General features: G+C 40.2%; 1 protein-coding gene across 1 annotated transcript; it reads right to left on the bottom strand.

Moving 5' to 3' along the window:
• Positions 1 to 463: 463 nt before the first annotated feature.
• On the bottom strand, positions 464 to 7,957 carry CMTR2 (cap methyltransferase 2). Its single transcript, XM_069548954.1, has 2 exons — positions 7,684 to 7,957; positions 464 to 3,993 (listed from the first exon to the last, which is right to left on the bottom strand). The coding sequence occupies exon 2, from the start codon at positions 3,972 to 3,974 to the stop codon at positions 1,674 to 1,676; it is 2,301 nt and encodes a 766-aa protein (XP_069405055.1). The 5' UTR covers positions 3,975 to 3,993; positions 7,684 to 7,957; the 3' UTR covers positions 464 to 1,673.
• Positions 7,958 to 15,032: the final 7,075 nt, after the last annotated feature.

Below are 15,032 nucleotides of genomic sequence, written 5' to 3'. Positions count from 1 at the left end.
AAATGGTTTCCCAAGAGTGGTTTTTAATTCTCTCTTGGTAACCAATTTTCTATCAGATGTCTACCATTGAGTGAAGTCGCTCAGTTGTGTCCGACTCTTTGCAATCCCACGGACTGTAGCCCACCAGGCTCCTCCATCCATGTCTACCATTACACAACTCTAACAGCTTTCATAAAGTCACCAGCAGGAAATCACATTTCTTTCAGAAATCTACCTCCAGCACTCACATCCTCCCTGTCAAGAACTAAATATAACCTCTTCCTCTGTCCCTTAAGTATTCCATTTCTTTCCTGAAGTAGAGCTTCTGTAAATATTGCAACATTAAGGAATAAATTTTAATGAATACAAATCAGAGAAAATGAAGGAACATTAACTTCCATTAAAGCTTTCCTTAAAAAAAAAGTGTTTCCAAGTTATATTTTTAAATTCCCCCATGATTCTCTTTAAAAGAATGAACACAAAATTTCTCTGCTAAAGACTTTATTCATGAGTTTATAATGGAACTCAAAATAGCAAAGAACATGAAAAACTTCAGGTTACTATTTATCAACAAAATACATCAAAGAATATTTATTTTTTATATAACAAAAATCTCTATAAAATGTACATGTGAAAATACAAATATTCTTCACCTTGTGAAATTTCAAAGTAACAAAGATCTACTTAAAATAGCTGGCCATAATAGCCTGATTACACTGACAGATACATTTAATGCAAAAGAAATCAAACATAATTGAAAAATAAACATCACATGGTTATTCTTTTAGTAAAGTGCTACTTTCATTATGGAAAAAAGGATTTGTGAAGATTAAAAAAATGTTCATGCTATACCATCAAAATTTCTCAGTATTCACTACGTTCATCACATTTGTGTGTCCCCAATATGAGACCATAAACATTATTTTGCAATTTAAAAAAATCTTTTTGTTCACACATTATTTCCTGGAAGCTAAAAATCACCACTCTATTGCTAAATGAAACTTTTCACCCATATAAGACTGTTTTAGACACAATAATTCTTCCTTGTTTTAAATATCTTTGGTTTAAAGCTGTCCTGATAGCCTTTCTAGTTGGACTTTAGTTAGTAAAATATTTATAAAACAGCACAGTAGCTTCATTTGAACCACACAAGTAAATTGGATCAGTGGCCTAAACGCAATGAATGGCACATATCAAGATATCTAGAATGATGAGTTCCCCAAATTAGTAACTGACATGGTCAATATTAAAGTAAATTAATGTTGCTGAGAAGTGGCTCATCTCTTTTCATCAAAGACCTCTATCAATTCATAACAGCATTAGCCATTGAGAGAAAATTAGTTGGAAAAAAATCTAACCTGAAGGCACACAGGTGCAAATCTTAAGCAGATAAATAAAACCAACTAAACTGCATACACATGCATGGGTATGTCCAAGCATATACACACTTCTCTGTGTGAGGTTGAATACCATCATTACGTATCTTCTACCATATAGGAAGCTCTATGCCTGTGTGTGTATATACCCTATGGGTCAGACTAGCCGATGGGTTTTCCGGAAAAAAATGAGACTTTAAATGATGCAAAACTTAGTCTTTCTTCAAAATAGAAGGTTTTAAATTAATAGCAAAAGAATGCAATAACAACGGAAACGGTAAGAAGCCATCAAGTTAAATCTCAGAAAGGAGATCAACTTCATAACTGAAGGCTGCCGATGATTTCTTCTCTCTCTTCTTGAATAATCAAATGCAAATACCTTTTAGCAATGGCAGCATTCAAATCCCACAAAAAATCAAGTAGTGCACCCTTAAGGAGCACCTCCATTGGCACAAACTGTAAAACCTGTTGGGGTGCCTCAGTGTTAACCAAATCTCTCAACAATTCATTCACATTTTGCAGATACTGGAAAACTGGGTTTGGAAGATCCTGATAACCAACACAAAGCAGGACTGCACAAGTCTTCAGGGGCTCAGAGGATATGGGACAAGAAAATGTGATGAATCTAAAACAGCTGTGGAGTACAAAGATCAAACCAGCCATAAACCTTGTAAAACAAGAAAGTATAGGCAAAATCATAACATCTCCCGTATGAAGCTGCTGCAATGAATGTAGTACGCAGTCCAAAAATAATTGCTGGTAAGTGGGGTCTCCATCATGAAGCAATGAACAGCTAAAAGTCATGAGTGCAGCTGATTCCAAGAGTCGAACTTCCAATGGTATGTGCATTTTGATATTATGGAGAGCTGGGAAACCCACTAGTAGGCACTTTATCTGGGTGCTGGGTTCTTCATCCTGATGATCCTGAAGGCACTTGGTAAGGCTAAACAACTCAGAAAATATCAATTCTTCAGAAAAAACATGACAAGAACAACAATGCTGCTGTTTTGGCCTAAACTTAGGATCAAAATTCAAGGCTCCTCCTAATGACTTTTCAACTGCTTCATTAAGAGCCTTTAAAATCTCACCATCACAGAAAGGAGAACACTTTACCTTTGGCAGTTTCTTTCCCTGTAAAACCTGCCATAAGTGACACTCAAGATTGAAAGCTGTCCCTTCCAAAAGAGAACTTTGCCCAGGATGGTATGTAGCATGTTCTTCAGCCCAACTGTTAAAGTACCCTTTGGCCACCTTATCTTTCCAGGAAAGGGTTTCGAGCATTTTCCTTTCATTGTAGGTTTTAAAATATCTGTTTCTATGCCCAAACCATTTTGTATTTGTACTACAGCCAATATTAGATTTTTTCACTAGCCAGTTATTTCTGGAAAGAGGCTTCAATTGAAACTTTTGCATGAAATACTGAACAGCATAGTCCCTTAAGCTATTCAGCTTTGCTCGTTCCCCTTTTCCCATGCACTCAAACAGACGAATGTTCTCAGAAATAGTCTCTAGTTGGTATTTATGAAAGAACATGCAACATTCTTCATGTTTTCTAAGAAAAGATTCTGGAATCATGTGATGGGGAAAAAGAGCTTTCTTGGTCATTTCGGACCCAAAATTCAGCACCATCTTAGATAAAAGAGGATAGATTGTCTCTCTTCCCTTATAGTAGAGACATACCACATAGACTTCTGAGTTTCCTGCCTTGCTAGTAGCTGGTTTGAAAACATGAACTTGATCAAAAGAACAGTTTAGTAGGTACATAAGATTTATGGAACAATGTTCAAACAAAGTAAACATCTTCAGAACAAAAGAGCCACCATTTCCAAGAGTCATCAGAGCAGTGACAGCTTCACAGTAATGCAAACAAGAGACTAAAGCTTCTTGTTCACCTGGGTTTCCTTGGCAATCAAAACTTCCATCTGCAGTGATCAAGTGAATGGTACCCATACTGTTTATGAAATTCTGAAGTCCAGTCAGATATTTCAAGGTCATGATATCACCAGTGTTATCTGGACCAAAGTACCAGCAATGCAAGGTATTTGCAATAAGTCGGTCATCCATAATCATCGTAAGATTGTCATTTGCCTCATGGTAAGGATTCAGAGTATTAGCTACCCAATTCCAATCACAGGGGAATCGATGGGATTTTAAGTAGTGATTGAGACTAGCTATAAAAGCTCCAGGAGCTTCACAAAGGTGTAGAGAATTCAGTTTTCTATTCTGAAAAGCTTCCTGTGGAATAAGTGGAAAGCTGCACAAAATTTCATGAAACTTACACCATGCCTGAGTACAAAGTTCAGCATTTACAGATTTTCTCACATGAGAAATTATTTTCCCAGCTTTGTTAGTGAAAGCTGTATGCTCATGCCACTCATCCAATTTCTTATCACTCAGTAGGTTTTTCACTTCATTTAAGGAGTTCTTCAAATCAAGGAATGCACTGAATTCCGTGTGGTCACAGATGAAAATCTCACTGGGATCTGGTAACTGCCACTCATTATTAAGTGGTTTGCCATAAGAAAAGTTCTTGGCAAAGAGTTCAATAATGTCAGTAGGAACATCTGGGCTGAATGTCTCAGGACTTGAACCCAGTGGTTGTTTTCTGCACTTACTCATTTTCAAATCAAATTAAAATCTAGAAAAAGAAAACACACAATTAAGTGAATCAAATTTTATTAGTAACTGAAATCTAATCCACAGCAAACTGGATCACAATCATGACAAATCACATAAAATAGGTAGATAACGTGAGTACAATTCATTACATATTGAGGCAATTTGGAATAAAGAAAGAATAAAAGCACTGATGTCCAATAAACCTAGGCTCAAATTCCAGTACTGTTATTTACAGCTTAGTAAAGTGACCATGGGTAAATAATTTACATCAGTTCTTTAAAAACTTGAGGTATTATTTTTTAAGATGAGGATGAAATGCGTTAGCATACACAAAAGAACATTCATCAGTGAATGGCAGCTCCTATTACTAAAGTAACCCACCTGGTTCCTCCCCAAAGTTCTGCACCCATGGCTGAGACTACCACCCACAGCGACCCAAACACATGCTTAGAGGAAGATTTATCCTTTTACTCAAACTATTAACAAGTGACTTTTACCTCTGTTTTTTAGCTCCCTCCAAATCTCACTTCCTTCCAGGAGACTCCAGCACCTGAACCCAGCACCGGTCCTGCTATGACCTCTCTGTCCCCACCCACTTAAACTCACCTATGAGAACTCCCAAATATGTCCTCTGTCCAGGTTTGACTCCTGCTAAGTCACACACTTTGGTGGTACCAAATGACCTAAAGGTACCCACCAGCAAACACCCGTCACCATACTACTTGTCAACTGTGGTGAACTTGACAGGTTAGCTTCTTGCTCAACACTGAAACTAACCTATAGTTCACCCTAGTATGTCTCTAAACTTCAGATTCCTGCCTCATATGGTCGGTCAGATAGCTCCATGTTTATATTATAAAATATTATCTTTTTATAGCCACAAAAACTTAATATACTTTGATAGAATAATTTTAAATAGAAGAAATATCCTTAATGAATATACAAATTACAAATAGTCACTCTACATTCTGTGCTCTAATACTGTCTAAGAAACCAAAAACATCTGTCCACTGGAAACGGAAAGGAGTGCAAGAGAAGGAAGCAAGGCTTAACAGCATAGTGTTGGAAACGTTCTAAATTCCAGCAGAGACAGCAATGAGTATTACATGGTACTTGCTGGCAACAGGTGCTTCAGTTCATGACTTCTGCATTTACTTAGCATATTCAATACATCCTACATCAGTATGAAGATTAGAACAGGAGATAAAAGATGAGTGAGCACCACAATAAACAGTAACAGAAGAAGGCTGTATTAGCATTTACTTTGTACTCAAAATACTTTTCCATCCTTTTATATTTTGTTTAAATTACTTACAAGTCTGTCTGTGCCATTCTATGCTTAGTTGTTCAGTTGTGTCTGACTCTTTGCGACCCCATGGACTGTAGCCCGCCAGGCTCCTCTGTCCATGGGGATTCTCCAGGCAAGAATACTGGAGTGGGCTGCCATGCCCTCCTCCAGGGAATCGTTCAAACCCAGGGATTGAACCCAGGTACCCTGCACTGCAAGCAGATTCTTTACTGTCTGAGCCACCAGGAAAGCCCACGAGCTTGCAAACTGAAGTAACAATTATCTTAGTCATTTACCCCAAATCTTAGTATATTTACCCCAAAATTGTGGGTAACAGTCACAATTACCTATTAACGTATTTTTCTTACCTTAGATCTTTTTTTTTTTTAACTGTTAGAATATTTAGACAAATTTCTGAAAGAAGGCAAAAAGGAAGCATTTTCACATTCACTAAAATTTTAATTAAAAGTAAATGCACGAGTACTACAACAAGTTATTCTATCCTAATTCACACTTTGCTTACTGGAAACTACAACTTTTAGATTTCAACTATATTCTACTTTGGAAAAAGTCTGACTTTAGTCATTAACTTCACATATCAATTAATGGCTGTAAGTAAGCTCTGAAATCTTACCTAAGCTAATAAGTAATTACTTTCACAGGAGAGCAAGTAAAGTGACTCAAACACTCCACTGTTGTTCCCACCTATACCTGTGGAACATGGACCAAAATTATATATTATATGTTTATATATAAACTGTGTATCATGTTGAAAAATGTTCAGGTTGATAACACACAACTCATCCAAACACTGTTTCCTACTACCAAATTCCCAGAATCCAACTGCTTGTCACTCACTCCAGCTACCAACCTCTGATTAGAAACACTTGCCAACTCTCTTCTGAACTACTGCCACAGCCTCCTCACTCCTCTTTGCTTCTACCCTTGCCTCCGCCATTCTATTCTGAAACACACCCATTACAGTAACTCTGAAAAACCTAAGTTAGATTGTATGGCTGCTCTGCTCAAAACTGTGCTGCCATGGCTCCCCGTTTCACTCAAAGTGAGTAAGTGCCAAAGCCTTTACAAGAGCCTACAAGGCCCTTGAAGATGTCTGTTCTCCAGCCCCACCCCATGTCTAACCTAACTTTCTCCCACTACTCCTTTTTCTCATTGTGTTCCAGCCCCACAGGCTCTCTTGCTGTTCACTTAAAAGCCCAGACACACAGCAAGGGGAGTCTTTGGACAGTCAGTCCCTCCACCTGGAATACTCTTCCCTTCCCTTATCTCCTTCAAGAACTTACAGAAGTGTCATTTTTTCTATGAAGCCTGCGTTGACATTCTAATTTAAAATTGTATCTTCCATTAACAATGGTAAAGGCAAGAACTTTGCTGTTTTTTCCTATGACACTCTTTTCCTTCTAACATATGAAAGTGAAAGTGAAAAACTGAACATGAAGTCACTCAGTCGTGTCCAACTCTTTGCGACCCCCATGGACTGTGGAGGCTCCACAGTCCATGGAAATTTTCCAGGAAAGAGTACTGGAGTGGGTTGCCATTTCCTTCTCCAGGGGATCTTCCCGACCCAGGAAATGAACCCGGGTCTCCGGGATTGCAGGCAGACGCTTTACCGTCTGACCCACCAGGGAATTTACTTATTTATGTTTACTATTTTTTATGTCTTCCCAAAACTACAACCTAAGCTGCAATGGGCAGGGATCTTTGTTTTCTTTACTCACTTATTAAGAAGTTAGAACTATGTTCAGTACACAGAAAGCATTCTAAGTACCCATGGAATAAGTAAAGGGATATCAGACTAGCCCAAAAGGCGTGCCTCTGATCAGGTTCTGAATATAAGTCTTAGCTAAGGACTTCAACGTCACTCTAGCACCTCACACAAAACAAAAACAAAAATGCATATGGTTTACGAGATACAAGGAAAAAGTTTTCAGTATGATCCTCTGGAAAGGTTCTTCTGTCCCTCTTATGAAGCACTCCACAGAGCTTTGTGGCATCATCATTTTGCTACGAGGGTCAGTCAGTTTTATCATTGTTGTTTTGCAGAATTGAGTAGGAAGTCATGTAACCCCAGCCCAAAGCCACTAAGGGAATACCCGCAAAATTCACCGGCCTAACACAAAGTTTCATTAATAGTTGTTACTCCTCCAGTTAACACTTGCAAAGGAATTTTAAGAAGAGGTGCCAACAGCTCCACCTCCTCACAGCAACAGCGAAAATAATGCCTCGTGTGTATCCAGCGCCTTACTCTGCGCCAGGGGCACTCCAAACCTCGTTTCCTCTAGGTGGAAATGAGTCTCAAGTTCCATTCGAGCGGCCCAGCCCCTGACCCAGCCCAAGCCTCTGCCTAATCCACTGGAAAGTCGAAGGAAGACTCGGGTTCAGAAAGTGGCCCTGGATTACCTTCGCTCACGCCCACCTCAGCCCCCAGAGTCTAGAGAGGCTGCGCTTCACTCTCTCTCCTCACTCAAGGAGGGCATTCTCCACTTCCACTCCTGGGGATGATTCCCAAGAGCATCGCTACTTCAGGTCTTCCGAGCCCCTGGCACAGGGATGGGAGGTGGCGCGCCGGAAAGTCGAGAAGGAGGCAGGATCCTCCCTAAGAACACGCAGACCGGAAGCACAACTCCAGTCCGCTCCCCCGCGAGGCGCCGGCGGACGGAGGCCCAAAGGCCCTAACACACGCACTGCGCGTGCGCCTCAAGGCTGAGCTGGCGTCTTACGTCAACGATACGCACGCCGGCGATGCTCGTAAGAGACCTCTGCTCTCTCGGTTTCGTTTCTCCGCTGGGTGCTGAAGCTGGGAAGCGCCAGCCTCCCGCCCAACGGCCGCTATGGCAACTGCGCGCTCAGACCGAGCGTCCTTTGGCCCCGCCCCCCGAAGGTGGAGGCGTGGAATGGGGCGAGGACAACCTGTCCTAGACACGCTGGCCCCGCCCACCCGGGCCCTGGACGCCCGAGGTTCTCTGGCTTTGTGGTAGCGTTTAGCTCTTAGCACTGACTGTTAAAACTGGTGCTCAGAACAGGAGGTTAAAAAGCCAAACTAGGGAAACTACAAAAACACTATCATAACATACATATATTTATAAATGAATAAGACAACCTCCCCGGAGAAGGAAATGGCAACCCACTCCAGTACCCTTACCTAGAAAAATCCCATGGACAGAGGAGCCCGGTAGGCTACAGTCCATGGGGTCGCAAAGAGTCAGACATGACTGAGCGACTTCACTTTCACTTTTCACTTTCACAAGACAACCTCAAAGAAAAATGGGAGAAGATTGAACAGGCCATTCAAAAAGCAAAATAACCGATAAGGATATAGTACAAAGCTATTTGGGCTTCCTGATAGCTCAGTTGGTAAAGAATTTGCCTGCAATGCAGGAAACCTGGGTTCGATCCCTGGGTTGGGAAGATTCCCTGGAGAAAGGAAAGGCTACCTGATGTGAAGAAGCCAGTCTAGTGACACCAGGTTGTGATGAAATAAAGTACAGTGTTGATTGCAGGGTGCCAAGGCTACCCACTCCAGTATTCTGGCCTGGAGAATTCCATGGACCGTATAGTCCATCGGGTTGCAAAGAGTCGTACACAACTGAGTGACTTTCACTTCACAAAGCTATTTGACTTTAAAAAATAATAATAATAAATAAGGTTTATTTTCACTCAACTTAGCAAATAGTTTAAAAGATCAGAAATGGCTATTGGTGAGAATATGGAGAAACAAGCTTACATATTTTGGGGGAGAGTGAAAATTGTTACTACCTTACAGAACACAAGGCCTTCCCTGGTGGCTCAACAGTAAAGAATCTGCCTGCAATGCCGGAGACCCCGGGTTGAACTCCTGGGTTGGGAAGATGCCCTGGAGAAGGGACTGGCTAGCCACTCCAGTATTCTGGCCTGGAGAATTCCATAGACTGTACAGTCCATGGGGGAGCAAAGAGTTGGATATGACTGAGCGACTTTCATTTTCACTTTTACAGAAGGCAAACTTTAAAATAACCTTGCACCTTAGCCCAGCAATCCCCATGCCTAGCAATTTAGCTTTAGAAAACAACTGGCACTCACTTTGGGAAAAAAATGTGTATCATAGCATCTTAATAACATCAATAACAATACTAGAGCCTATTATACAAAGTGGAGTAAGTCAGAAAGAGAAAAATAAATATTGTATGCTAATGCATATATATGGGCTTCCCTGGTGGCTCAGGTGATAAAGAATCTGTCTGCAATGCAGGAGACTGGGTCCGATCTCTGGGTTGGGAAGATACCCTGGAGAAGGGAACGGCAACCCACTCCAATATTCTTGCCTGGAGAATTCCATGGACAGAGGACCCTGGTGGGCTACAGTCTATGGGTCACAAAGAGTTGGTCACAACTGAGCCTCTAACACTACTATGCAGCCGTTAACAGGTTATATATGCCAAAATCGTCATATGAAAATAGGAGAATATAGAACTATATGTGGAGTTTGACCCATTTATGTCATATATATACGTGTGTGTGTGTGTGTATACACATACAAATTTTACAACTCTTCCAGTATATGCATCGGTGGAGAAAAGTCTTTTCAAAAAAAAAAAAAATAGTGGGGCTTCCCTGGTGGTCCAGTGGTTAATAATCCACCTGCCAATGTAGGAGACATGGGTTTGATCCTTGGTCAGGGAAGGTCCCACATGTGCCAGGGCAACTAAGACTGTGTGCCACAACTACCGAAGCCCACACACCTAGAGCCTGTGCTCTGCAAAAAGACAAACCACTGCAATGAGAAGCCCCTGCTCACCACAACTAGAGAAAGCCCTCACGCAGTAACAAAGACCCCATGCAGTCAAAAACAAATAAATAAATAAATAAAGTATCTTCTAAAAAAGGATGCCAGGACATTTGAATATCTATTTTATATGGAAAAGACTTTATCTGGACTCTTCATGTAATAAACAAATGAAATCCAGATTTCATTTGGATTGTCAATCTATATTTTAAAGATCAAACAATAACTCTCAGCAGAAAATGTAAGAGAACATCTTCATGACCTTGAAATAGGCAAAAAGTTTATAACAGGACAGAAAAGGCACTAATCATAATATATATATATATACACACACATAAAATGACACTAAAATTAGGAATGTTTATTCATCATAAGACAGCACTGAGAGTGAAGGGGAAATATATATATATGTATATTTACCATACACATATGTGACAAAGGATTGCATCCAGAGTATATATCTCCTAAAACAAATGAGAAAAGACGTCCCATTAGGAAAATGGGCAAAAGACCAGAACAAAAACTTCAAAAAGATGATATCCAAAAGGTCAATAAAATAAATTCATGCTCAACTCCGTTAGTCATTGGAGAGATGTGAACCAAACCCATAATGAAGCAGTTACACACTGACCAGCTAAAACAAAACACGGAAAATATAACTGTTGGAGAGTTTCATGGGCAACCAATGTAAAGCTGTTTGAAAGAAAAGATCTTCCAAGATCTGCCTAACTCACCAGTTGGTTGCCATTTTTAGAAAAATTTTCCAGGTATAGTTTTATTCCAGAAAGTTCCCTTGAGCCCCTTCCCAATCAATCTCTCACCCCCAAGAAGCAAACATTGATCTGTTTTCTAACATTATATTTTAGTTTCGCCTATTCTAGATGTCAGATAAATTCTATCATCATTACAGTCTGTAATTTTAGTTTCCAGCCCCTTTCCACTCACTGTAATTTTTTTTTTTTTTTAGTATTGTCGGGGAGGAAAAAACCTTTATTTTACTAGTCTAGGATTCTTGGCGTGGGCTCTGTAACAAAAGATAAATTAACAAGAGAAAAGCATGTGGATTTATTAATGTTTTGCATGACAAGAGAGCCTGCACAAGGAAATGAGGATCTGAAAGACACTGTTTCTCACACTAGGTTTAAACCTGAGTGTTTTTATACTAGGTTTGATAAGAAGTAGAATGTCGTGGGAAAGTGTGACAAATGAGTCAGAGCTAAGAATGAAAAAGCTGGCTTGAAACTCAACATTCAAAAAACTAAGATCATGGCATCTGTTCCCATCACTGCATGGCAAATAGATGGGAAAAAGTGGAAGCAGCGACAGATTTTATTTTCTTGGGCTGTGATTTCCAAAATCACTGTGGACAGTGACTGCGGCCATGAAAATAAAAGATGCTTGCTCCTTGGAAGAAAAACTATGACAAGCCTAGAAAGAGTATTCAAAAGTGGAGACATCACTGTGCCAGGAAAGGTCTGTATAGTCAAAGCAATGGTTTTCCCAGTAATCATGTATGGATGTGAGAGTTGGACCATAAAGAAGGCTGAGCACTGAAAAACTGATGCTTTCAAACCATGGTGATGGAGAAGACTCTGGAGAGTCCCTTGGACTACTAAGAGGTTGAACCAGTCAATTCTAAAGGAGATCAACCCTGAATATTCAGTGGAAAGACTGATGCTGAATCTCCAATAATTTGGCCACCTGATGCAGAGAGCTGACTCATTGGTAAAGACCCTGATGCTGGGAAAGATTGAAAGCAAAGGGGGAAGGGGTGGTGGCAGAGGATGAGATGGTTAGATAGCATCACTGACTCAATGGACATGAATTTGAGCAAACTCCAAGAGATAGCGGAGGACAGAAGAGCCTGACGTGCTGTGGTCCATGGGGTTACAGATAGTTGGACATGAGTTAACGACTGAACAACAACAAGAGTACTAAACTGGGGAAAATTTAACAAGGTGTGTTTATCCAGATTCCTCTTGGAGTCCTCCCATCTTTGGAGAGAAGGATGTTTCTTTCTTCTAGGTATAGGGAGGGCACCTCTCACCCAAGGTTCTTATAACCTGCTTCAGAGCAAGGTCAGAGTCTTTCCTGTGCCTACCATTTCTTACATTCCTTTAGCTTAAAATATTCAACATGCCAAGGCACCCTATTTAGGGGTAGTATGTTCTGAGTCCTGACTATATCCATCCACGTTGTCCTCTGTATCTGTAGTTTGTTCCCTTTTAGTAAGTAGTATGCCATTGCATGGATAGAATACAGTTTAATATATTATTCTCCTACTGACGGATGTGTGAGTTTTATTCCCAGTTTGGGGCTATTATGAATAAACCTGTTGTAAGCATTCCAGGGGGCTTCCCTGGTGGCTCAGTGGTAAAGAATCTGTGCCAATGCAGGAGACATGGGTTCAATCCCTGGGTTAGGACGATCCGCTGGAAAAGGAAGCAGCAACCCACTCCAGTATTCTTACCCGGGAAATCGCATGGACAGAGGACCCTGGTGGGCTAGTCCATGCGGTCACAAAAGAGTCACACGACTTAGTGACCAAACAACAACAAAGCATTCCAGTAAAGTTTTTTTGTGAGCATATGATGCTAAAGCTGAAACTCCAGTACTCTGGCCACTTCATGCGAAGAGTCGGCTCATTGGAAAAGACCCTGATGCTGGGAGGGATTGGGGGCAGGAGAAGAAGGGGACGACAGAGGATGAGATGGCTGGATGGCATTACCGACTCGATGGACATGAGTTTGAGTGAACTCTGGGAGTTGGTGATAGACAGGGAGGCCTGGCATGCTGTGATTCATGGGGTCGCAAAGAGTCGGACACAACTGAGCGACTGAACTGACCTGAGCTGATTTTCTGTACTCTCGGGTAAATACCTTTGGGTAAGTATCTAGCCATGATATGGCTGGGTCATGAAGCAGATCAGGATTTCTCACCCTTAGCATTATTGTCATTTTGAGAATCACTGAGGAAGATGTAAGTGTAACTCTTTAAGAAACCCCCAAAGAGTTTTCCAAATAGCTTGCACTATCTTTTATCTTTACCCACGGTATGTAAGCATTCTGGTTTCTTCACATCCTTACCAACTTTCAATGTTGTGAATCTTTTTTATTTTAACTACTGGTGGGAGTTGGTTGCTTTTTCCATCTGATTCTTAGTAAATATTAACTAAATGCTATGGCTATTGCTCTTTCACGGGACCAAAGACTAGACAAAGGATATGTAATCCCTTAAACACAATCACCAAGTTCCTCAAGGTTTATAAATATCAGAAACATTCAAAACAAAAAAACTTATAGTGAGTCTGTTTTTACTAAAATAATCACAACATTAACCTTTTTTGAGTACATAATATGTGCTAACCCTTGAAAATTGCCATTTTTCACTTACTCTTCTCAACAGCTCTATGAGGTCAATATATGTATCATCTCCATTTTATAAACAGAGAAATCAAGGACCAGAGCGGTTAAGAAATTTGCTGAAGGTCAGGCAGTCAATTAGTAGTGGAGTCAAGGTTTGGACCTAGGTCGGCTGACTCCAAGGCCAATCTGTTCCAGAGAGAATTCCTAAAAATTGCCTCCAATAATTTAAAAACCACTTTATAGTCCACATTCATGGCCAGAAATGCTTATAGTAGCCAGTAATTTTTTTAAAAGATGAGTTTTATTCATTTTGTCCTAAAAGCAGGAAGATGGATTGTTGCAAATTTGGAGGGAATAGATGAAATGTTACAAATGAATTAATATTTAACACTTTAAAGAATTGAAACAAAATCACCAGGCCCTGTACTAATTTGCACATTTATATTAAAATGCACAGTTATGTGAATGCATTTAGTATCAACTTTTTAAAATATATTTTAATGATCACACACAGTGTCTAAGTGCAAGCCAGGTACAGTTGGTTATTCTTTCCAGTTCCTAAGAGTTCTTTACATCTTCAATTGGCATGATACAACATAAGTAGCATACAAAAATTAAAACAACTGGCTCACCAGCCTCTGCTCTGATTATAATTCTCTGTCAAAGCAAACAAAACATAAACTGCTTCTGTGATCATTTATCATAATCGACTTGCTGAGTCTCTAATTACATCCTCAGATTCTGTGAGGCGACAATGTACAAATCATGGTTCCAAAACCCCAGAGGGAGTTTTCTGGGGTAATAGAAATGCTCTGTATCTTGATAAGGGATTTAAGTTAAGAGGTATATATGTAGTTGTCAAAAGTCATCAAATGGTACAATTCAGATTAGCATTCCACTAAATAAAAATTTTGCTTTATAAAAAAGAGTCGTACACAAATATTGAGCTTTAGGTTAACCATTTGCATGCTTAAGTGTTTAGGGGAGAAGTATATTATATCTGCACCTTACTTTGAAATGTACTACACAGAAGATGAGTTGGTGGATGAATAGAAGGATGGATCAATGATAGAGTATAGCAAAATGTTCAAAACTGTAAAATCTAAGTAGTGGACATATTCTTTCAGCTTTTTTCTATTAAAATTTTTCATAATAAAATATTGAGGGAAATAGAGATTCATATCACAAAAGACAAAAATGGCATCTCTTGCCATTAAAAAACAAATAGAGGAACCTCCCTGGTGGTCCGGGCTTCCCTGTTGGCTCAGACAGTAAAGAATCTGCCTGCAATGCAGGAGATCTGGGTTCGATCCCTGGGTTAGGAAGTTCCCCTGGAAGAGAGCATGGCAACCTACTCCAGTATTCTTGCTTGGAGAATCCCCATGGACAGAGGAACCTGGCGGGCTACAGTCCATGAGGTCGCACAGAGTCAGACACGATTGTGTGAATAAGCACAGCACAGCACCCTGGTGGTCCAGCAGCTAAGATCCATGCTCCCCACGCAGGGGGCCCAGGTCTGATCCCAGGTCAGAGAATTAGATCCCACATGCCATAACTAAGAGTTCAAATGCCACAACTAAATATTTCTCCTATTGCAACTAGACATCCCTCATGCCACAATG

The sequence above is a fragment of the Ovis canadensis genome, chromosome 14, assembly GCF_042477335.2.
Source record: "Ovis canadensis isolate MfBH-ARS-UI-01 breed Bighorn chromosome 14, ARS-UI_OviCan_v2, whole genome shotgun sequence".
Lineage (NCBI taxonomy): Eukaryota > Metazoa > Chordata > Mammalia > Artiodactyla > Bovidae > Ovis > Ovis canadensis.
This window is presented reverse-complemented; position numbering and strand designations above follow the sequence as displayed.

What these genes read in the sequence shown, in the direction of transcription:
- CMTR2 (XM_069548954.1), bottom strand. Translation starts at nt 3,974, where the DNA reads ATGAGTAAGTGCAGAAAACAACCACTGGGTTCAAGTCCTGAGACATTC.